General features: G+C 43.7%; 1 protein-coding gene across 9 annotated transcripts in view; it reads left to right on the top strand.

Moving 5' to 3' along the window:
- LOC125719883 (galactose-3-O-sulfotransferase 3-like) overlaps nucleotides 1-25,131 on the top strand; it is an 80,562-nt gene that overhangs the window by 43,585 nt on the left and 11,846 nt on the right. For 2 of the 9 annotated variants that reach the window (XM_048994694.1, XM_048994689.1), the window contains exon 1: nucleotides 4,353-4,697. The exons of 1 other annotated variant lie outside the window; for it this stretch is intronic. Coding sequence is in view for 4 of the 8 variants with exons in the window: in XM_048994692.1 (XP_048850649.1) it covers nucleotides 13,312-13,394; nucleotides 13,517-14,660 (1,227 nt within the window). In the remaining 4 variants the exon portion in view is untranslated. Of the gene's footprint in view, nucleotides 1-4,352; nucleotides 4,698-13,308; nucleotides 13,395-13,516; nucleotides 15,606-17,972; nucleotides 18,097-22,978; nucleotides 23,128-23,185; nucleotides 23,318-25,131 lie in introns of those variants that run through there. 6 more of the 9 variants (XM_048994692.1, XM_048994684.1, XM_048994683.1 and 3 more) reach the window with 6 other exon arrangements.

Below are 25,131 nucleotides of genomic sequence, written 5' to 3'. Positions count from 1 at the left end.
GTAGGAAAGCCAACATTTACTGAAAAGCCATCTTTATTAAAAAATAACTATGGCTTTATTCTTTAAAGTTTTTAACGTGTTTTAATGCGACTGCTAAATGCAGTTTACTAGCTCCTACTATTATAAATTAAATGCTATTAATCAGCTGCACTCGTAGTTACAGCTTTCTCTGGACCTGACGCTACACTGTGTAAACGCTTGGGGACCATTGCTGACATAAGGATCTAATGCCTAGGTGTCGAGTCTCACGGTTAAAACCCCCAGTCCCCATGTGGCTCAGAGTTCATCAGCTGGTAAAGATTGGTAGATTCCATGAGAGGTACCCCTTTAAATACGCTTTATTCCCACCACCCCACAAAATTAGTACATTTTAAAAACACAACCGTGCTGCATACATATAACAAAACATATGCACAACTTTTATTTTGAATAATAAAACACCCGGTCATGGTACATTTTAAAAACTCATTTGATAAATGTACACAAGCTTGAAAAATAAAACACACGTATACATGATGCATTTTAAAACACTTGTGCAACTTTGAAAATAAAAAAACTTCATGTTACATTAACAAAATCTCCTTTGATAAAAACCCTACAAAATTTTTACAACTTTGCTTTTGTAAAATAAAAGCCATGTTCATATTAGATTTCAAAACTAATTCACAAAATGAATGCATAAAACTTTGTACATTTTAAAAATACGTTTGGGCTGCAAACACATAACAAAAACACCCAAACATCTTACATCTTAAAACATTTGTACATCTTACTTTGAAAAACGTTTATGTCAAATTTTAAAACATTGTACATCTTACTTTGAAAAACGTTTATGTCAAATTTTAAAACATTTGTACATCTTACTTTGAAAAACTTTCATGTTACATTTTAAAACATTTGTACATCTTACTTTGAAAAACTTTCATGTTACATTTTAAAACATTTGTACATCTTACTTTGAAAAACTTTCATGTTACGTCTTAAAATATTTGTGTAACTAAAAACTATGGTCAAGTTTTATCACCATTCTTTAAAGTTTTTAATGTGTATTTGCATTTAATGTGTAAATGCAGCTTACTGGTTGCTATTAAATGTAATTAAATAATCATGTACACCTTCTTTAAAATAACAAGACTATATCCTAAATTCTTACACCCTTGCCTGATTCCACAGTTCCTACCCCCCCCCCCATGACTTGTGAGATAAGGAAAAGCACACTTCCTAACCTTTGGTTGTGCGCTTGTGCGCATGCTTGGGGTTTTGCTCTGTGTGTGTGTGTGTGTGTGTGTGTGTGTGTGTGTGTAGGTTGTTCATCTTGCGTCCAAAGTTAAGGTTATATTTTATACTACTTTAAAATAACACATTTTTGTTTGACTGTTTAACAAACACATCTAAAGTTTTTTATACATTTAAACATTAACAAAAGCTGTTAATGTCTTTTCTTTAAATTTTACAAGTCTATTTTGTGTGAGTTTTCACAATAAGACTCATGAACGACTAAGTTTTGGGGTCTGTATACACATCGCGGTCCTATACTTTCACAGACCTAAAGTTAAACTCTAAAGCCCCTGACCACCGGTGTGTGTGTGTGTTTGTGCACATGAGCATGAATATACATTTACTGAAAAAACATATTTATTAAAATAACTAAGGCTTTATTCTGTCAAAAAAAAAATTTTTAAATAATGCCAGCAGATAAATGGGGTCGTTATAGTGAATCTGTAGTCTCCCTGCATAGTGGATGACTGCTGACACTGTTGAATTTGAACTATGTTTCATTAACTATCAAACAGTCTGCAGCTCCGTTACCGTTGTCAACTTAGCATTGTACTCCAGCAAGCAACTCAGATCAAGCTTGTAGGTTATATAACCTTGTAGGATGTCTTTATTAAAATAACTAAGACCTTTTTCTTTAAAGTTTTTAATGTGTATTTGCAGCATGGTGCTAAATGCAGCTTACTGGTTCCTATTAAGTATAATTAAATAATCATGTACACCTTCTTTAAAATAACAAGACTATATCCTAAATTCTTACACCCCTGCCTGATTCCACAGTTCCTACCCCACACTTATGTGTCCCCCATCCCACCCTTCCATGACTTGTGAGATAAGAAAAGCAGACTTCTGCCTGCCTGGTCAGTCATTTCTAGCCGCTATTTAGGTTCTTCCTCAAGTCTTGTTGCCTAAATGACTTATATCCCACTCATATTAATTTAAAATTTCGCTATAACAAAACAATCCTTAAACATTTTAATAAAAAACGTGAACTATATATGTTTGGTGTTTTTTTTGATTGAGCAAACTCTTTTGTGTTTTTGTGTGCGTGTCTGATACAACTGTAGTTTGTATCAACTTTTTTTTTTTTAGTTTGACCTCCGGGGTGTGTGTTTGCATGCGCGTGAATAAACATTTACTGAAAAACGTATTTATTAAAATAACTAAGACTTTATTCTGTCAAAGTTTTTAAAAATGTGTTTTGATGCATGTCACTAAATGCTGCTTAATAGTACCTAACCGGGGGGGGTGCTCCCCCAGAGACTGTTGCTAGTCCATTTATTCTTTTAAAGACTACTGATTCCAATTTGGTGCCATATGCTTTTATCTTGTAGGCCGTAGGATAGCTCCATTTCTACCAGCTATAGGCCATGGTACGTCTGGGCTATTATGCTTAAATTCTTTATTAATTAGCGTTGGCTATGTGCTTTATAACACTGCTGATTCAGGTCTCTTGTAGATTTTCTCTTGACCGGTCAGCGCAGTCTCTCTCTTGTACATAGAAAAAAAAACAGAGAATACCTATTATTAGAATGTTATTTTTTAATTGAATAGCGTTTATATCACATGAATAAAAGAAATAATATACTCACTGGGTAAGGCCTCGATGAAACTTGTGGCTCTTTGGCTGGCACGTAGGGTAAGGGCTCGATGATGATACCTTCTTTACCAAAAGAGGAAAACCCCCGCTGGACATAATAATAAAAATAGTCGCCGCGTTTCTCTTTTAACCCATATTTGTACTTGTACGCAGACGGTCATACATGAAAGACAGAATTTTACTGGGAGCCAACGTGCCCAACTTGATGTGTGGGCCAAGTTATTAGAGATGACCCGGATGACCTACCGGGATGTACAAAAGTGCAGCCCCATACACTTGACCGGGATTTCACCTACGCTGTTGTAATACACACGCTTGCGTGAGGAAAAAAAAACACATACATGGTCAAAACTACCGTCAAGCGGTTTTATTGGACGTCAGACCCTCCGCCTCCTCCTCCTTCTCTCATTCTTTGCTCCAACTTTATCATTTTCTCCCAGAGTCTCTCAGACTTTCTCACAGACTCGCGCAGCAGCACGGCTCTCAGCTCTCCGGCATCGCTCTCTACGCGGATTATCCAAGGCCGTGGGGACCTTACCGCAGTACCGCAACAGACACAGCGTTCTAAGTCCTTTGCGGATTCTCCAAAGCCCGGGACCTTACCGCGGTACCGCAACACCAGACACACCGTACGCTCACGCTCCATCAGGTAACCCACCCCCGCTCAGCCCCCGGCGGCGGCGTCCGACCAAAAAAACCCCCCTCACACTGGTAAGCACTCTCCTCAATATAAAAATATATATAATTCTTAAAATAATAACTTAGTAAATTAATACACACTCATAACCACTCTCCTCAATATCATTTAAAATAATACATAAATAATTTAAAATAATACATAAATAATTAAAAATAATAATAAATAATGTATAATAATAAATAATAATTAAAAATAAATTATTAAATAAATAATTAAATAAATTATTAAATAAATTATTAAATAAATAATTAAATAAATAATTAAATAAATTATTTAAAAAATTATTACATCCAACGTCACATCGTACCATCACAACCAAGCCCCGCCCCCCCGCCCCCCAAGTGAACTTTTCCCCAGTGACCTTTTGACCCGACCTGTCAATTTGATGGAAGCGGTATTCCATCTCTCTCTCCCCAACAATGGACTCTTCTCCCTGCTGAGGTCAGGGAAGCGATTTCGCTCCCTAAAGGCCAACACGGAGAGAATGACGAGAAGCTTCTTCTCTCAAGCTATTCGGCGTCTAAACCAGGACAATACCCAGGGTGCAAGAGAGTGAAGGTGACGGAGTGACATCATCACTCTTTCCCCCCTAATGCATAACACTGTAGGCTATATTGTTAGAAATTGTATTACATTATGCACTCCATACTCCTATGCCATCCCATCGTTCTGTAAACTCCATGTTCAGTGTTGTTCTATAGTGCAATATGTCATGCCCAGCTCTTCCGATCCTCCCGTGTGCCACGCCCCCTCATCTACCTCGTGTGGAATCCCGTGTGACCAGCTGTTTCTCGTTGTTGTTAATTAGTCTGGTGCACTGTGGAATTTCACTTAGGGAATGAGCAGTTTTGGACAGCCTACTATTTGCCGAAAGTCTCTGTATGTGTGAACCTGCGAACAGTGTAAAAATGCGGACGAACCATAGCAACAAGGTGATTATATGAAAGGCACCTGTCTCCAGCTCATCGTTTTCTTTTTCTTTAGCCGTATCAGCGCTTGACAGTTTGGCGTGAAGACCCAGGTGTCTCACTGCGTTTCGCTGCTTAAACGTAAAAGCCAGGAGAGCCTCCAAAGCGGCGGCCGGCTTCCCAACTTCACAGCGCTGATCATTAAAGCATAAAGGTGAGTTTCATTCCCGAGGTGGGCGCCCGATGTAGTTCCGCTAACCGATTTCTTTTTTGTATTGCAAATAAATCATGATGCGTCCTTTCTCTGTATTAGTCATCTGTCTTGCTGGGTGCGACGTACGTGCTGTTTGTTGTCCGGTCATTGTCTCAAAACGCGCCCCGTGAATTTCCTGCGGTGCCTCTTTTTCTTTGGATGATACCTTGACTTCGGTACCGCGGAAGAGACCGTAGCACCAGTAAATGCTTTTGAGGGCTGTAGACTTTTGGACCATAACAGTGGGAGACCGTTTATAATCTTCAGTTTCCTTTATACTGAACTACAGAAAATGATGCAAAAAATCAATCGTGCTGGTAACACTTTATGCTTGAGGGGACACAAATAAAATTGTAGTACATTCTCTCCCTAACGGCTTCTGAATTTACATAATCAGTGTTACTATCAGTCCTTTAATTGTATAATGCAAAGTCGGTCTATATAAGTATAGCCAACACAGACCAAATCAAAAACAGGTAATGTACTAATATAGCTATAATTATTAATACGAAGCCTGTTTTCGGAAACAATAATATACTAGTTCTTACGCACACGTGCAAGATACTAAACAATCCGCAAAAGCAGTAAACTAACCAATAGTACATGTATAAAGGAATAAAAACTTTTTAAAAAGTCGGGAGAACAGGTTGCTTTCAGTACTGACAAAGGGAAAGTCAACAAGCCGTAATCGCGTCAGCTCTGCTTACTTTCCACCTTGAGAGAGAAGCCGGTGAATTAAATATTTACGGGAACCTTCTCAGTAGCCCAAGGAGGAAGGGGATTAAATACCTAAATTAACATACTAATTTCGTGTCTTCTGAGAGCTATGAATCCAGGCAGCGCTCCCGAAAATGGGGACATTATAGTATCCTAAAGGAAGAACTGTGACCCTAACCCAGCTAACATTTAACGTTGGCCCAACGTTGGTAGAACGTCGGACATAACGTCAGCCCAACGTCTTTAGCAGACGTTGGCCGGACGTGCATCTCCACATCGGGTTTACGTCAACTCAACGTCTGCAGCGAACGTCTAATGCACGTTGTCCCAACTCGTCGTTCATTTCCCTTTTGTAAGATTTATTGTGAAATGAGTGCAACAGATTAACTCGGATTTCACAAATTGCTGTCAAGTTCAGCGCGACGGTTTTGTTGTGATAGGTCACAAATAAGTTAAGTGACTAGCTCTACATTTTGAGATACAATCTGCAAATAGGCACAGTTTCAACAGCCAAAATGACAACTTTTTTTCAAACATTTGCAACTATGAAATTTTTAAAGGATGGACAGAATATTGCACCAATCTCTACAGAAGTTATACAAAAGTTATTTATAAAGTATAGACTAGATTATAATTTATAGTGAATCTTGTGTTGCACACTTTCAGTTTCATCTCACAAAATTCGAACAGTACTTGTGATTTTACAAATTGCACCAATGACCAATATGATGCATCAGCAAAAATTAATTCTTCATTAGATAAAAAATTTTCAAGGTTGGAACAAGATTCAAAACCGAATTGCCTGCTTACCATAATGTAAATTTACAGAAATTTAACTTCCATTAGTAGCACCAAAAATAGATAGGAAAAAATGAATAACTCCAGATTTGTGAAATATCGAACTTGTCCTAATTAATTGTATCTCAAAAACTATTCACCTCAGCAAAGGCTCATCATGAGGCGAGCGAATAACCAGACATGTACTTTCAAAAGGTAAAATAACTCTGTCTTTACCCTAGAAGATATCTTCTCTCATCAACTTTAAAATTATAGAACTTCATTTGGCAGAAAAATTGTTTGTGTACAAAACTAAATCATTGTGTAAAATATTGGTTAATGGAAGTACCCATAAACGTGCTCTTTACATCTAATCATCACTTTTGTCACTCGACAAATAGGATAGGACCTAGGAGTGATGACCAAGGCGGGATCCGGATTGGCTCCTGAGACAGGCTTACCCGCGGGGTCTTATGAAAGTGATAAAAATGATTAAATTTAATGTTCTCAAAATAAGGCCTTAAAGTATTGAATTTCATTTACAAAGCACTTAATTTTGTTCACAAAAGTCTTAATTTTTCTTGTCCCTTTCGTAAGATTAAATAAATACTGCAATGCCGTAAACAGCTGTAAATTGCACAGCGCATGACTTTCCATAACAAAAGCCTTCCGCTTATGTCATACGTTACTATCCGATCAGTACGACCTGCCCGATTTGTATCTTGCGCAGCATTACACTTAACGGCATATTTTACGACAGTATTTGAAATGGGTAAAAAGGACATTGCTGCCTTAGAAATGGTTCAGTATAGGACTAGAAGAATGAGTCAAGTTGGGGGTGCTCGGAGATGCTGCGCAGACGTACGAGGTACAAATTGGGCAGGTGGAACTGATGATGCAATGATGGCTGTCGCCGTCAATACCCTTGCACCTTCAATGCCGCTGTGTGCAGCGAGTTTGAATAGATGTGAGCTTAAAAAAATACATTCAGTTGACATTATATGCACAATTTGTATCAACTTTGTATTTGTAACAACTTTACATCAGCTGATCGTGTATAACACGATGCAGGAGAACCAATAAATTTGTTTGTGTGTTACATTCTCCCCATTATGAGAAATGAAGCCCTTTAAATGTCGGATAGGCAAATCCGCAAATCAGGCAAGTGTTGTTAAAGATATTTACACATTTTACATACTTGCTAAAAGGATACTTATGCAATATCTCTACATTTTTTCCATCCAGATTTGCGTAAATTTCTTACCAAGATCTTGTATTGACGACAAGTGGGAATAAACAATGCAGTGATGAATGTGCACCATAATGAGAGCTGAAGCTGGTCCGACAGAATATTCCAATGGCGAAAAAGATTGAATGTTATAATATATTATATTAATACATATTAATTGCTCCATCCAATAGGATATTTGGATCCTTCACAAGTGACCCCCCCCTCCCCAATATGGTACCTTCAGAAAGTATTCAGTTTTTCCTGCTTTTATTTTTAATGAATTATCAGTGTTAGGAGAAAGCGCCGTAGCTTTCACTCCTACAATCTCCTGTGTGAGGAAGCGCCGCAGCTTACTACTCACACACTTCCACTTCTAGGACCCAGGAATAATTGAGACAGCACACGTCTTTCTTTTTTACTTGCGCAAGGGTGCCCACTTCAGGTGCAACAGACAGTATCTGCGCCTCTGTTGAGTGTCACACAGGACAGTCCCTTGGCTTCTTTATTTATAGGGTAGGGGAGGGGTTACATGGGTCTTGTCTTTAAACTAGTCAATGCTGTGTGAGGCCTCCGTGAAACAGGGTTAATACAAAGCATTACATATCTCAAGGTGGGCCCCCTGCTATGTTGACAGAATCTGTTTCCTTTCTCAAGGTCTCTTATTCCTGCTTCACAATCTGGTAGGCCCCTGTGAGGACATCTTGTCTGCAACCCTTTCTGGGCCATGGGTTAGTTGTTAAGGGTTGCACGTACACATATAGGAGGATAATAATATGATAAAATACACAGATACACTCTAACATTCCCTCCTGTTTATCATGTTAATTATACATTTGCTTGTGAACAGACAGGAGCGAGGGTGTTGCGCCAGTATGCTTCAGGATCGGGCCATGCCGTTGAGGATTTCGGCTCGTCCGTCATGGTGCGTCATGCATCCACCCCTGCTCCTCTTCATCTGCATCTGTTTCCATGTTTTGGGTGAGGGACAAAAACATATTCTCCTGGGCTCGGAAAGCAGAGCTCAGGGCAGAATTAATCATTATACGAAAACAAGGTATCACTGTGATACAACAACAGAAGAACATCACAAAGAATGCAAAAAATGGTATACTCAATTTGAGTAATATGGACCACCAAGCCCCGGCAGTGAACCAGGACATCCAATAGTCGTTCTGCGTCCTTGTGTCGGTGGTCATAGCAATTTACAAGTCCTTCAGCCTTTGCATTGCCTTAGTCATGTTGGGTGAATGCACATTGTCAGGAATGTATGTACAACAGGTTTGGTTCAACAATACACACACTCCTCCCTGCGCTGCAGTGAGAAGATCTAGCGCCATGCGATTCTCTATCACCATTTGCCTTTGTAGCAGTTAGTCAAATTCTTATTGGATACCACATCATATACATATCGATACCAATAGTTCCGTAGGAATGGATGGGTTTCATCTCCTTTTATGCTAGTGAGGTGCACTCCGTCCAGAGTCCACCTTTTCTTCTCCTGCACCTCAGTGTCTGGTACCAGCCATAGAATCAACATTACCATAAGACAGAAAAGACTTCCTAATATTCCCTTAGCCCACCATGGACACCCTACCAGAGCCACCCTAAAGGAGTACAGTTCAGCTGTTTTCTTCACCGGGTTGAGACAACGAAAACCTATTGTTTCTTCGTGCCTTTGTAGCGGACTTCCACTGTTACTCCGCGAATGAGGCGTCTGGTAAGGGCAGAATGAGCAGTGGGACACCAGGCATTTGGCAACTGTGATTGCATCGCAATGTTTTACTGGGTATATCTCCACCCACTTTGAAAAAGTGTCTATTATCACTAGGCAGTATTTCACTCCCTGTGACCATGTTAATTCCACAAAGTCCATATGTATTGCCTGAAACGGTTGTGTAGGGTTAGGGAATTGGCCTCGTTTGGGTCTTAGATTGCCCTGCGCATTATGTTTACAACATATAAGGCATGCTCTACAGTAGTTTTTTGCAAAATTGGAAAAATTTATAGTGTAAAAATGTTGTTGTATTATATGTACCATCCCTCCTGTTGAGACATGGGTTACCCCATGACTCACAACCGCAGCGGTTTTATACAGGCTGCAGGGTAAGATAGGTTTTCCGTCTAACTTGAATAGGTCTTTCTCTTGTGTGGCTCCTCGCGAAATCCACTTGTCTTTCTCTGACGTAGGAGCTTGTTGTTGTGCATCATATAGTACATCTTGTTCTATAAGGAATAAACCCTTCTCTGTTTTTTCTGGCGTTTGCTGGGCTGCTGCCTTTGCGGCTTGGTCAGCAACGCATTGCCTTTCGTTTCCTCTGAATTATCAGTCTGGTGTGCTTTGCATTTACATAACGCGAGTGTCTTTGGTTTTTGTACAACGTCTAACAATCGAAGTAGAAGTGCTGCGTGTCAAGGTTGTTCCTTGAGAACTTTTAAACCCTCTGTTTTTCCACACTGCTGCGTGGTGGTGCACTGCAGAGAACACGTATTGACTGTCCGTATATATTGTAATCTCCTGTCCTTCATGTATTTCACAGACTCTGATTACAGCATATAATTCTGCTGCTTGGGCTGAGCATGTGGATGGTAAGGCTCCTGCCTCTATTACTTTGTCTTTAGTCACAACTGCGTATCCAACCTTATTTTCCCCGTATCTGTCTTTGGCTGCAGAGCCATCGACAAATAAGGTTACGGCGCTTGGAATTGGAGTTAGTGCAATATCAGCGCGAGGTTTTGTCTGTTCCTGTATTTCTGTTTTGCATACACCACTATTTGATCTCCTCGGGCTACGAATGTTGCTTCTGGTTTAGTTTTTTTTTTTTTTTTTTTTTTTTTTTTTTTAGCTTTCTGAGCGTGTTGGGCATACTCAACGGCTTGCTGCCCTGTACCTATGTTTTGATGGACCCAGTATTTATCAATATACTTCTTTATTTCAGGTTTTAACCCTGCTAGGAAAGCCCGTTTTAATTGTTGTTGGTACACCCCGTTCTCGTCCTCCCCATGAGGAATCCCAGAGTTTGTCCTGAACAACGGGCGTACCCTGTCCAAGAAATCCTCTGGCTCTTCGCCTTCCTTTTGCTTACATTGGGCTATTCTCCCGTAATCAACTCGTCTTGTAAATGTTGTTTCTAGTCTCTGTCTCAAGTCGCCCAATGCTTGTTGTAATTGTGGGTCATCGTGACCGAGGGGCAAATTGTTTGCTCCTTGTCCAGTAAAGTCTCCAGCCACCCGGCCCCATTTATGATTAAGTAATTGTCTAAAACAGCGGAACAGCTCTCTTCCATTTAGGTGAAAACTGACCTGCAACTCAGTCATGGCGGACCAGAATTCAGGTACTCCATCCTCTATGGGTGGAATGCCTTTTAGGGCAGCAGCCCTATCTTCCGCTGTCCAGGGGCGGTATACTAATATTGTTGCTGGTGAGGCTTGGCCTCCTTCGCCAGGGGCTATACGGGGGTTTGCAACTTCTACCATGGGAGCAAGCAGTTCAGATTCATCCTCGGAATCCGAACGGTACCATTGTGTTTTTTTTATTCTCGGGATTTATTCGCATTCGTAAATGCGGGTCTGTCGCTCTCGTTTGGTGTGGCCTTGCACTCCCTCCTTCAGCTCCCCGCACAGCAGGAAGTGGGGGGTCTGGCATGTTATGCTATGGTGGGGGATGCTGTAGTACTGGTGGGCCGTCCGCTGGTGTCTGCGGGGGAGCAGACGGCGGTGTTTCCTCGTCTATGTTAACAAGGGCCGCTTGCAGCGTCTCCTTTTTCTTTTCCTGTTTCTTTTTTCTGGCTATATCACGGAGTTTGCTTTGTTCTAACCAAACATCGGATAAGACATATTCTCGTCTTTTCTGTACTTTGTCCTTGCCTGTACAGCGGCCGGACATCATTTCTAATTTCAATTCTGTCTGTAATCTCAGAATATTTTCTGTACTCAGGGTTCCTGAAAACCCATGCTTTTTCCGCCACTTTTGGTTGCTTATTATTCCTGCCCCCTCCTTATATTTTTCCATGAATTTCTCATCACCCGCCAATTCTACCTTGCTTTGACTCTGTCCCATTATTGTATATACAAAAAATAATAACCCCTAAGTGCAAGTCCCTGGCATGAGACCTCGGGAGGACACTGGCACGGCCTTCTACTGTCCTCTAAAGAGACAGCGGTGTCAGTTTTCAGGGGTGAAACCCGTCCTTTTTCCCTTGGTCACCAGTATGTTGTTGCACCTAGGCCGGGTGTATGGGGCCGCTACTGCCCTCTCAACTCACACCCGCTTTCCCTGCTGCAGCGTCGCGCTTCTCACCTGGTCCTTCCTTTATGACGAAGTGGTTCTAGTTCTTGTCCGGGGACCCGTCAGGCGCCAGCCCAGCCGTCAGGGAACGGTTCTAACCACCGGCCTGTGGCGAATTCACGTCGCAGGTCTTTCACTCACTCCCTATGAGCGAGACTGTCGACAGCTTTCGGTGTCGTTCGTCGGCGGACTGGTCGGCGCCCTCTGGTATCTCTCTCCGGATCCGGCTCGAAGGACCAATTTATGTTAGGAGAAATCGCCGTAGCTTTCACTCCTACAATCTAGTTATGTTGGAGAAAGCGCCGTAGCTTTCACTCCTACAATCTCCTGTGTGAGGAAGCGCCGCAGCTTACTACTCACACACTTCCACTTCTAGGACCCAGGAATAATCGAGACAGCACACGTCTTTCTGTTTTACTTGCGCAAGGGTGCCCACTTCAGGTGCAACAGACAGTATCTGCGCCTCTGTTGAGTGTCACACCGGACAGTCCCTTGGCTTCTTTATTTATAGGGTAGGGGAGGGGTTGCATGGGTCTTGTCTTTAAACTAGTCAAATGCTGTGTGAGGCCTCCGTGAAACAGGGTTAATACAAAGCATTACATTTCTCAAGGTGGGCCCCCTGCTATGTTGACAGAATCTGTTTCCTTTCTCAAGGTCTCTTATTCCTGCTTCACAATCTGGTAGGCCCCTGTGAGGACATCTTGTCTGCAACCCTTTCTGGGCCATGGGTTAGTTGTTAAGGGTTGCACGTACACATATAGGAGGATAATAATATGATAAAATACACAGATACACTCTAACAATCAGGAATCGGCATCTCCATTTAGTCCTCATGGGGGTTTTATTTGCACGGTGATGACAAAAAAAGATGAGAGTCTGTAAGCAGCATAAGTGTCTGGACACTTCAGGAGAGTCAGCAGGTGTCCATGTTGCTCTGTTGGGGCAAAGAGGGGAGTCTGGTCACCGTGACACTGACGGCTGTCTCACTGCCATAGACGCTCCACATACTGAACGGAGAGGCTTTACCTGCACCCTTCTGCAGCCTAAATTACTGCCATTCCAGTTACAGTGACAACATGACGACCTCCAGCACACTTTGGTGTTGTGTAAGTTCTGTGTTGTGCTGTGAACAAGCATAGAGATGGAGTCCTGTGACATGACCTGCCGCCCCCCCCACAATCCATCGATCCAAACCCTGTACAGCTGGTCTGGGATGAGCTGGATCGGAGAGTAAGAGCAAGGTGGTCAACCTGTGCCCAGAACTTATGGGAACAAGCAAATGGGGGCTGTTTTGAAGCATCTAAAATTTTAGCAAGTCTAAAGCTGTCGAACACTTCTCTGGGTCACTGACATATTTCAGATGTATAACTTCATTGCAAAGAGGCTTTTTACTGTAAGTTGAATAACATCTAAAACAGGGACGAATGCATTAAAAGCAGGGGTATGCAGACCTTTGCCTGGTACTGCACCTCCTTTCATCCGTATCGTAAGCGTTGGCGAGGAGAGACGGGGTTGTGTTTCCAGGTCCCCACCATGTTCATCTGCACCTCACTTCTCTCCAGCAAATGTCCTGCAAGAAGATCTTCTTTCTGCTTCTGGCAGTGAGCAGCCTGAGCCTCTTTCTGCACAGCAGAGGCCGTTTCATCTGGTGAGATTTGGAGATGGGGGTCTTGGTCCCGCAGTTTTGGTCTCTGAAACGCGAACGTTAATACTGATAGTCTTCGGTTCTTTGCTGCGTGACCAAACATGCTGTTTTTTTCCACCCCGTAGGACTATAAAATTATCCAAAATGACCAGTTACATTACATGCAGCCTGTCCTCTGCTGCTGCAAAGCCGAAGCACATGAGCATCGCCTTCCTGAAGACGCACAAGACGGCCAGCAGCACCATGCAGAACATCCTGTTCCGCTTTGCCGAGCACCACAACCTCACCGTTGCCCTTCCACAGAGCCCATGTAATCACCAGTTCTGCTACCCATCCTCCTTTAGCTCCAGATTCGTCCACCCCTACACACTGCCTGCCCGCATCATCACCAATCACATGCGCTTCAATCACAGTGAGGTACAGCGCATCATGCCTAATGACACCATCTACATCACCATCCTGCGAGAGCCGGCCTCCATGTTTGAGTCGCTGTTCAGCTACTACAACCAGTACTGCCCGAGCTTCAAGCGCGTCCCAGACGGCTCCCTGGAGACCTTCCTCAAGGACCCCCGGCGTTACTACAATCCCGCTGAAAAGTACTCCATGTTTGCCCACAACACGCTGACCTATGACCTGGGTGGGGATAACAACCACCGAGCCAGTGACAAGGCTTACGTGAAGGGCTTCATCGCCAAGATCGAGAGCATCTTCTCTTTGGTCATGATCTCCGAGTACTTCGATGAGTCGCTGGTGCTGCTGCGACACCTGCTCTCCTGGGAGCTGGAGGATGTGCTCTACATCAAACACAACATGCGCAGCCACGGCTCCCGGAGGTCCTTGCAAGAGGGGCTTCCGGCCAGGATCCGTGTCTGGAATGCTCTCGATGCCCAGCTCTACGACCACTTCAACGCCAGCCTGTGGCGCCAGCTGGATGCCCTGGGGCTGGACTGCGTGGCCCGGGAGGTGCAGCTGCTGCGCCAGGCCCGTGACCGCCTCGTGCGCGGCTGTATCGGGGGCTTGCAACCCCAGCCACGCCCACCAAACCAGATCAAGGACAAGGTGCTGCGTCCAGCGCAGCCGCCCAAGGTGACTATCATGGGCTACAATGTGCCCCTCAATGCCTCCTACATGGGCGCCAAGCCGGGCAGTGAGTCACATGACCGCTGCATGAAGCTCGTAATGCCGGAGGTGCCATACTCGCAGCGCCTGCTGCAGACACAATTCCTGCGGTCCGTCAGGCATTCCCCTTCATTCTGGGCTGCAAACTAGGCAGGGATCCCTAGCCACGCCCAATTCTGCGGTCTTCTTGGCCCGCCCCCCCAAACCCTTCACCCCCCTACTCTGGAAACTTCCCACCTGTAGGTCTTTGTCGTCCCTGGTGCACAGAGACCTGCACACGTCGTACTCAGGCAGTCCTTTCTCTGACTTGCTGTCCTTCCGCAGATTTTTCCAGTCAGATGGTGTCGGATGAGCTTCCAACCCCCTGAAACCAAGATGTTTATTAAATGTTGAACTGACATTGTATTGCATTAATGCCTTTCTGTTTGGTATTGTGCGACAGATCATTCTTGATGAGACATGGATGCATTTTTCATGATGAATGATTCCGTGGCTGAATGTTTTGTGTAATATTAACACGCCAAGGTGCCGGGAAGCAGGATAGACCTGCTCGATATGTGATGTCGAGCTGGAGGTAGCCTGCCGCTGCCTCTTATTTATTTATAATTACGTTTATGTCCGCATATTCTGAGCATGCTTCTGTAAAAGGCTGCCTGCATGAGGACTCGGACCGCAATTAGACAGTAATGTCCCAGCATCTAATGAGAAGCCTTACCAGAAGAGTACAGATCCACCCTCCGCCAGCTCAAGCAGTGACTGACCTGCTCCATCCTCACCAGCTGTCCTTACTTATGGTCTTTCGGAAACGCGCTATACTGCTCTATGTTGCCCTTTTCTAATAGGGACCTGGTCCTCCTGCAGTTTATATGATTAGCTATTCTGTTGGGTTCTTGCAATGCATTGAAATGCACTGTATATATTTTTCTCCGATGACATGCGCTTCTTACCGGCCATTCATAGGGAGCTGAGTCTAGCTACACTTATACCTGAGTTGGCTTTTTGATAGCTGTATGCTGGGGATTTATTTGCCTACATCTCGTAAGTGGCTTTGGCCAAGGGCGTCTGTTAAATAAACAAATGTAAATGCTTCCGAAACCATCTGTCTTGTCACAAATAAATAACACACATGCAGTTTATACGCCCTTTAATTGCTCACATGTTGGCAACGCTGTGTCTGGGTTAGATTACAGTCATCAGGGAAAGTGAAGCGCATCGCAAATCGCAATCGGATTTTCTAAACTTTTGAAACGAACATTAAAGCTGGTCTGTAATGACACCACGCATTTAAAACGTGACACTAAAAAACATTATAGACGAGAACTAATAGAACATTTGCCATATGACATAATGTTCTCCTAATCTTACAGTCGACTTTATATCAGTTTGGCATCACGTCTGAAATAGGAAAAATATTGTATTATACTGCATGTTTAAAATATTTAATCTATTTCAGGCGTGATGCCAACCTGGGATAAAGTCTCGTCGATATGCAGCACGATTATATCCATGTTAACATAAATTCTTTAGCATCTAATACTAAACAGAATTCAATGTTCAAAGACCGGTCATTCTCCATTTGGAGGGGGAAGCAGACCGTAAAACACGCTTAAAATTTCTTTGATGTTTTAAAGTTGCTTTGCATCTGCAAAACATCTTGATGCTCAAACAAATTTTAACATTCACCAATTTTTTCATATAAAACATCTCTTGATCCATCATTTTTCTAATTTTCTTAAATTTGGAACATATTTTAATTTGTCTGGGATTGGGGCCCTATATTCCCTCCAGGGCCCAAAATCTATAGCGGGGTCCCTGGGTGTTAGTCACTGGTGGGCTCTGGATCCCCTTCGAGCCTTCATAGTTCAGACAGGTATGGAGAGACAACAGGACGTGTTAAGACATACTAAGATGGCTTAATTTAGGGACTCATTAAACTGATTTTAAAAATGTATCAATTCCCACCTCAAATGGAAAATGGCCCAGAAAGAGAACATTTCCTACTAACGTCACTTTGCATAAAAGTTTTCCCAAAGTAAAGGACCTTTCTGCTGTGATCTATCCTACTTTTAATGCGTAATGCATAAATAAAATTTGTGTCATCCATGTCAGGTTTTGCGGGTGTGGACGGGCAGGCTGGTAGGCAGGAGGCAGGGAAGAACGAAGCAGGTAGCCGAAAGTCGGGGAAAATGGGGATTTATTAAAGGGAAGACGGCTACGGGCAGGACAGAACAACAGCACCAACATCAGGTAACATCACTAACATCAATGACGGACATGGGACAGGGAAAGACGTGGACTGATATGGACAAGAGACATGGCGCGCCTCAGGGGAAGCGACGGACGATACGAGACCGTGGAGAAGGGACCTGAAAGACAAGAACAAGACCATTAACGGGGAACCGGGAACAGAACGGAAACACAGAATAGGGACAGGAGCTGACGCAGGACAGGGAAGGCAGAAAGAGAAGGAAGGGAGACACTGAGGGAACAGGCGGAACGAATGGACCGGGAGTGAACATGGGAGAAACAAGGGGACGAGAAGCAGAGACGGGAGGAAGCAGAGGAGGAACAGAGATGGGACACCAGGGAGGAAAGGATGGGGGAACTTGAGGGAGCCTGAGGGAGCCCTAGCGGGTGACGGGTGGCAGTCGAAGGGGCCGCAGGCGACCGGGAGGCCGGAGCAGGAGGGGACCTCGGAGGGGCTGAGGAGGCAGTGCAAGGGACAGGCGAAAGAGGAGAGGAGGAAGTCAGAGGGGGCACCAGGGGAGGTAATGCGGGAGCTGAAGGGGAAACTGGGGAAGGCAAGGAGGGAGGGGGAGCTGTAGCAGGCGACGGCAAGGCCACTGCCGGCCTAGGCGATGTCCCCTGACGGGTCGGAGTGGGGGAACCCGCAGGCGATGGAGGAGCCGCACTGGGGGAACCCGCAGGCGATCGGACAGGAGGCAGGACCGAGGCAGGACGACGAGGCTTCGGAGGGGGACCTGCAGGCGACCGCCGACCCGGAGCCCCATGACCCGTAGGCGTCCCCCGAGCCCTAGGCAAGGCGAGCGAGGGCGAGCAATCAGCCGTGCGCATCATTAAGACCGAGCTCATTGACCTGCAGTCTGTCTACATCAAACGGTGCCAAAGCCAGGAAGATCATGGAAGACCCCAGTCACCCCAACAATGGACTCTTCTCCCTGCTGAGGTCAGGGAAGCGATTTTGAAGAAGCGAGGTCAGGAAGAGGAAGCACTACATACACCACAAATGAGAAGCAGACGAGAGGCACCTGGGGATCATCCACACGAGGACTGAAACGGGAGGCTGGGTTAAACGAGTAACAGGTGTGGCTCGTTAGCCACATGTCTCTGTGCCAGGCAAATATCAACTTCTCAGGACACATCAGCTACTGTAAAGAACAAAAATATATATATATAAACAAAAATAGTGCAACCGTTTCCATTTCCTAAGTTGCGTGAATAGGTTTGTCTATTTGATTTCCTCCAAGTGGTCATTATAATGATCAAATATTAAATATCATGTGTAGGCGAAAGGTCTCCAGTTCAAAACCCGTCAGAAACCGGCATTTCCCGCGGATTCACTAAAGTAAGCTGTATTCTTAACTTAACTGGGCCAGTGTGTGGCTCTACAGATCAATTGTAGCATAACACAAGAAGGGGATTGCAGGAGGCATCCTGGGATTGCTGCGAGAGATTGCTGGGATACTGCGAGAGAGTGGTGTTGAGCTGCAGCGATTGTTTTGGGATTGTTTGTGATTGTTTTTGGGGTGTTTGGAACGTATTTTCTGAGTGTTTGTGTGCTTTAATTGTTTAGTGGGTGGCTGTGTTATTTCTATTTATTGTTCTTATTTTGGTCGGCGTGAGTGCTTGTCTGTCCTGTCTGTTTATTAACAGCGCGATTGTTACGGGCAGTGAGCTGCGTTTTCTGTTCGCGTATAACTCCATAAAAAACACCGGCGGGGCGAAATAGCTAATAATATCTAACGTCGGTAACGTTACTCAGCGCCAGAAAAGGACAGTTGCTCCTGAGCTTTGCTCGGTCGCCAGTCGGGGCCGGGAGGACATTTTCCACTTTTTTCCCCGCTCCGGCAGTAGCCTGCTGTGAGGGGGTTTTTGTGGTTTTTCGACCTCCCAAGAGCAATTTCGATTTCGTTTTGTTTTTAGTTCATACTTGGTTCAGGCAGAAGTTCTTTTGGTAAGTAGTAGTAAATTTATCGGATTTAAAATTTTAAATAAAAATAATAATTAAGTTCCGTTTCAACCCAAGTAACTTATTTTAGTGTACTCGGCACTTTATTGCATTTAACGGTACGCTAATTAATCTTTAAAGTTAAATACGCTATATAAATTTACTGGGCTGGGAGTACGGGGTCATAGTGAGTTAATTATGGGGCCGGCTCAGTGTGGCGTTTGCAACATGTTTGCCCTTCTGGACGTTAGTGTCCAGTCGGACTTCATCTGCGAGCGATGTAAGCTAGTGGACTCGCTCATGGTCAAGGTTCGCGACCTTGAGGAGCAACTGGCTCTCATCCAATGCAACAGTGAGTTAGAGGAGCAAGTTAATACGCCTTTTAGGGAGAAGGTGTGTACGCCACTAGCCGGGAGGGGGGAGAATGAAGAGCAGAGAGGTTGAGAGAGCTGGGTGACCGTAGGTCGTAGACGCAGGAAAGGGCGTACACACGTTGCAGAGGCGGCATCACCTGAGGTGACTGTGTCGAACAGGTTTCAGGTTCTTCCAGCTTTAGAGCCGGAACGGACTGGGGAGGCAGGTGGGCCCTTGGGCACTGAGGAGCCCCCTCCCCCCAGGAAGAGGGAGGTTGTGGTAGTGGGGGATTCCATTATTAGGGGAGTAGACAGTTATGTGTGCACGCGTGATAGAGGGTCCCGTACGGTGTCTTGCCTGCCTGGTGCCCAGGTAGGAGACCTTCCAGATCATGTGGATAAGCTTTTGGCCCCAGCTGGGGTGGATCCAGTTGTCGTGGTGCATGTTGGCACCAACGACATAGGCAAGGGTAGAAGGGCTGTTCTGCAGGATAAATTTATAGAAGTCGCCAATAAGCTTAGAAGCAGAACGTCCACGGTGGTATTCTCTGAAATACTCCCCGTGCCACGTGCAAGTCAGGCTAAGTTAGCTGAGATAAGGAAATTAAATGCGTGGCTAAAAGGATGGTGTAGGAAAGAGGGGTTTAGGTTTATGGGGCATTGGAGGACCTTCTGGAACAGGTGGGACCTGTTCAAGCCGGATGGGTTGCACCTGAACCAGAGGGGAACCAGTGTATTGGGGAGGCGTATGTGTAGAGTCGTTGAGGAATGTTTAAACTAGGGACTGGGGGGGCAGGGAGGTTAGTTAACTATGTCAGTGGGGGGAAACGGAAAGCCCCAAATAATCATATTGTAAGTGGGCACCGTAATAGGCCTACCCTTTGTTGTCTGTATTTAAACGCCAGAAGTATTAGGAATAAAATTCATGATTTAGAGGCTTTTATCTCATCGGACTCTTATGATATTATAGGAATAACTGAAACGTGGTTGAGTGAAAAGGATGGACAAGAATATAATATGGATGGTTACACGTTGTTCCGTAAGGATCGTATAGGAAAAAAGGGAGGTGGTGTTGCAGTATATGTAAAGGAAAACTTGCAGGCAAGGGAACTTACTGATATAAATAAAACTACGGAAGCAATATGGGTAAAATTAGATGCTAAAAACTCAAATAGCCTAATTGTCGGTGTTTGTTACAGAACACCTAATATAGCTGCTGAGGAAAGCAGATTGTTATACAGTGAGATTAGGACTATGAGCAATAAAAATGATGTGGTAGTTATGGATGATTTTAATCTACCAGGAATGCAGTGGGACATTGTCACTGGCTCTTCAGAAAATGAACTGGAAATGGTGGAATTAGTACAGGACTGTTTTTTTACTCAGTTTGTTAACACCCCTACCAGGGGAGATGCCATTCTTGATCTTGTTCTCTCTAATAACCAGGACAGGATTGGTAAATTAGACGTTTTAGAACCACTTGACAGTAGCGATCATACCATGGTCAAATTTGAGGTTAAGTTTAGTGTTCGAAGAGCTAAGTCCAAATCAAAAATATATAATGTTAGGAAGGCTGACTTTAAGTGTATGAGACTAAAACTAGAAACTGTGAACTGGATGGAGTTAAATAACAAAACTGTTGAAGAGGCCTGGGAATTTTTTAAAAGCACATTATTGCAAGTGCAAGAGGACTTCATACCTGTTTCCAGCAAGAATAAATCTAGGAAATTGCAACCTAGGTGGTTTACTAGGGAAATAAAGCATAAAGTAAGGAGGAAAAGGGCTTTGTTCCAGCAATGGAAAATAACTGATGATGACAGAATTAAGCAGGAATATCTAAGTCTACAGGCTGAGTTAAAAAATGATATTAGACGAGCTAAAAGAAATGTCGAAAGGATGGTTGCATTGGAAGCTAAGGATGACGTTAAAAGTTTCTTCCAGTATTTTAACTCTAAAAGAGCTCTAAAACCTGAAATTACTAATCTGCAGGATAGTAAGGGTCTTATAATAGTAAACGACATTGATATAGCAAATGAGTTCAATGATAGTTTTGCACGGGTATTCACTGTTGAGGACCTTAGTAATTTACCAGTTATTACCTATCCAGCATTGTCTATAGCTAATATATATATAACTGAAGCAGATGTTTTGCAAAGCCTAGCTAAGCTCAAAATAAATAAATCACAGGGCCCTGATGGCATCTTACCTATAGTGTTAAAAGAGATGAGGGATATTATTTGCCGACCCTTAACTTTACTGTTTCAAAAATCCTTATCTGAAGGTGTGGTACCTTCTGATTGGAAGCACGCCTTCATAACGCCTATTTTCAAAAAAGGGGATAGAAGTAATTTGTCTAACTATAGGCCAATCAGTCTAACTTGTATAACTGGTAAAGTTGTGGAGGCTTTAATCAAAGAGAAGATGATAGATTACCTGGACTCCAATAACATTTTGCGGGATAGCCAGCATGGATTTAGGAGAGGTAGATCCTGTTTAACAAATCTGTTGGAGTTTTTTGAGGAAGCTACTCAGGAAGTTGATGATAAGAAGGCCTATGATGTCATCTACTTAGATTTCCTAAAGGCTTTTGATGTTGTCCCCCACAAGAGGCTCATACTTAAACTCAAAGCGACTGGTATTTTAGGTACCGTAGCGACCTGGATTGATAACTGGTTAACAGATAGGAAACAGCGAGTAGTTATAAGAGGCACAATGTCACAGTGGGCTTGCGTTCATAGTGGGGTACCGCAGGGTTCGATTTTAGGACCACTATTGTTCCTAATTTACATAAATGATATGGATACCAATATATACAGTAAACTGGTGAAATTTGCAGATGACACCAAGGTGGGTGGTGTAGCAGATACTGAATTAGTGGCTCAGCAGCTACAGCGGGATCTTGATTTAATTAGTGACTGGGCCGATACCTGGCAGATGAAATTTAACGTCGATAAATGTAAGGTACTCCATATAGGGAGCAGAAATATAAAGTACAGGTATTTCATGGGTGTCACTGAAATAAAGGTAGCTGATCATGAGAAAGACCTTGGTGTGTATGTTGATGCTTCCATGTCCCATTCTCGCCAGTGTGGGGAAGCAATAAAAAAGGCCAATAGGATGTTGGGGTATATCTCCCGGTGTGTGGAGTTTAAGTCAAGGGAGGTAATGCTAAGATTATACAATTCCTTGGTGAGACCTCACCTAGAATATTGTGTGCAGGTTTGGTCACCATATCTTAAAAAGGACATTGTGGCCTTAGAAAAGGTGCAGCGTAGGGCCACAAAAATGATTCCTGGTCTTAGAGGAATGTCATACGAGGAACGGTTACTTGGGCTAAATCTGTTCAGTCTCAAGCAAAGGAGATTGAGGGGGGACATGATCCAGGTATATAAGATTCTAACAGGTTTGGATGCTGTTCAACCAAATAGTTACTTCAGCATTAGTTTAAATACACGAACTCGTGGCCATAGGTGGAAATTAGCGGGAGAACATTTCAAGCTGGATTTAAGGAAGCACTTCTTTACGCAGCGTGTAGTCAGAGTATGGAATAGCCTTCCTGATAATGTAGTGCAAGCTGAATCCTTGGGTTCCTTTAAATCAGAGCTAGATAAGATTTTAACGACTCTGAGCTATTAGTTTAGTTCTCCCCAAGCGAGCTTGATGGGCCGAATGGCCTCCTCTCGTTTGTATAGTTCTTATGTTCTTATGTTCTTAATACCGTCTCCCGGCGACTGCATTACCCATGATCCGCGTCTCTGAATCCTGCCCTCCGTCTCCTCGAACTCAGCACCTTCATTTGATGACTGTGTATCCAGGCTTATTGCGATGCTCCGCCGCCGGACCTCACCGACACAGATGCATTACATCCGAAACGGAGCAAACAGATTTCTGGTTTAATGCCTTATCAGGATGGAGGCTGTGGAATTTCACCTAGGCAATGAGCAGCCTTGGACAGCCTACTGTTTGCCAAGCGTGTTGGAATGTGTGTATGTGTCAACCTGCGAACCGGATTACAGTGTAAAAATGCGGACGAACTAGAATGACGAGGCATCGACTATGGTACCGTGGCAACAAGGTAATGATATGAAGGGCACCTGTCGCCAGTTCATCGTTTTCTTTTTCTTTAGCCGTATCGGCGCTTGACAGTTTGGCGTAAAGACCCAGGTGTCTCACTGCGTTTCGCTGCTTAAACGTAAAAGCCAAGAGAGCCTCCAAAGCGGCGGCCGGCTTCCCATCTTCACAGCGCTGATCGTTAAAGGATAAAGGTGAGTTTCATTCCCGAGGTGGGCGCCCGATGTAGTTCTGCTAACCGATTTCTTTTTTGTATTGCAAATAAATCATGATGCTTCCTTTCTCTGTATCAGTCATCTGTCTTGCTGGGTGCGACGTACGTGCTGTTTGTTGTCCGGTCATTGTCTGAAAACGCGCCCCGTGAATTTCCTGCGGTGCCTCTTTTATTCTGGATGATACCTTGACTTCGGCCCCGCGGAAGAGACCGTAGCACCATTTAAGCTTATGAGGACTGTAGATCTTTGGACCATAACAGTGGGAGACCGCTTATAATCTTCAGTTTCTTTTATACTGAACTACAGAAAATGATGCAAAAAATGAATCGTGCTGGTAGCACTTTATACTTGAGGGGGCACAAATAATATTGTAGTACATTCTCTCCCAAACGGCTTCCGAATTTACATAAACAGTGTTACTATCAGTCCTTTAATTGTATAATGCAAAGTCGGTCTATATAAGTATAGCCAACACAGACCAAATCAAACACAGGTAATGTACTAATATACCTATAATAATTATTAATACGAAGCCTGTTTTCGGAAACATTAATAATATACTCGTTCTTACGCACACATGCAAGATAATAAAAAGCCGGAAAGCAGTAAACTAACAAATAGTACATATATAAAGGAATAAAAACTTTAAAAAGTCGGGAGAACAGCTTGCTTTCAGTACTGACAAAGTGAAAGTCAACAAGCCGTAATCGCGTCAGCTCTGCTTACTTTCCACCTTGAGAGAGACGCCGGTGGATTAAATATTTACGGGAACCTTCTCAGTAGCCCAAGGAGGAAGAGGGATTAAATACCTAAATTAATGTACTAATTTCGTGTCTTCTGAGAGCTATGAATCGAAAATGGGAACATTATAGTATCCTAAAGGAAGAACTATGACCCTAAACAGTTTGCGCGGAATTTTCCCACCAGTCATCCTTGTTCAGATTCGCAGTTCAGCTCGTTTTATTCTGTATGCTGGAATGCTGCTTACCAGCTGTACAACTGGCTTACAGAGATTCCCCATTGCAGCGTAACAGCAGCTGTTTAATGCCACAGAAAGGCTTCCGGCGGCATGTCAAGGAGTACGGCAGTTGGCTCGACTGGCTCAGTCCAGCTTTAAGGTTTTTAATAGCAATTTTCAAAACGGCAGCTTTAAGTATTAAGTACTCCGTCGTACTATGTCAGAAAGACGAGTGCTGGGTTTCCATTTTTAATGGAGACATGGCGGACCTAGGAGTGATGACCAAGGAGGGATCCGGATTGGCTCCTGAGACAGGCTTACCCGCGGGGTCTTATGAAAGTGATGAAAATGATTAAATTTAATGTTCTCAAAATAAGGCCTTACAGTATTGAATTTCATTTACCAAGCACTTAATTTCGTTCACAAAAGTCTTAATTTTTCTTGACCCTTTCGTCAGATTAAATAAATACTGCAACACCGTAAACAGTTGTAAATTGCACAGCGCATGATTTTCCATAACAAAAGTCTTCCGCTTATGTCATACGTTACTATCCGATCAGTACGACCTGCCCGATTTGTATCTTGCGCAGCACTACACTTAACGGCATATTATACGACCGCATTTGAAATGGGTAAAAAAAAAAAAAAAAAAAGTTGGGGTGCTCGGAGATGCTGCGCATGCGCAGACGTACGAGGTACAAATTGGGCAGGTGGTCCTGATGAGGCAACGATGGCTGTCGCCTGTCGCCGTCAATACCCTTGCACCTGCAATGCCGCTGTATGCAGCGAGTTTGAATAGATGTGTTTAAAAAAATACATTCAGTTGACATTATAT

The sequence above is a fragment of the Brienomyrus brachyistius genome, chromosome 24, assembly GCF_023856365.1.
Source record: "Brienomyrus brachyistius isolate T26 chromosome 24, BBRACH_0.4, whole genome shotgun sequence".
In the NCBI taxonomy this organism is placed as follows: domain Eukaryota; kingdom Metazoa; phylum Chordata; class Actinopteri; order Osteoglossiformes; family Mormyridae; genus Brienomyrus; species Brienomyrus brachyistius.
The sequence above is the reverse complement of the archived record's forward strand: the minus strand, read 5'-3'. Positions and strand labels throughout refer to the sequence as shown.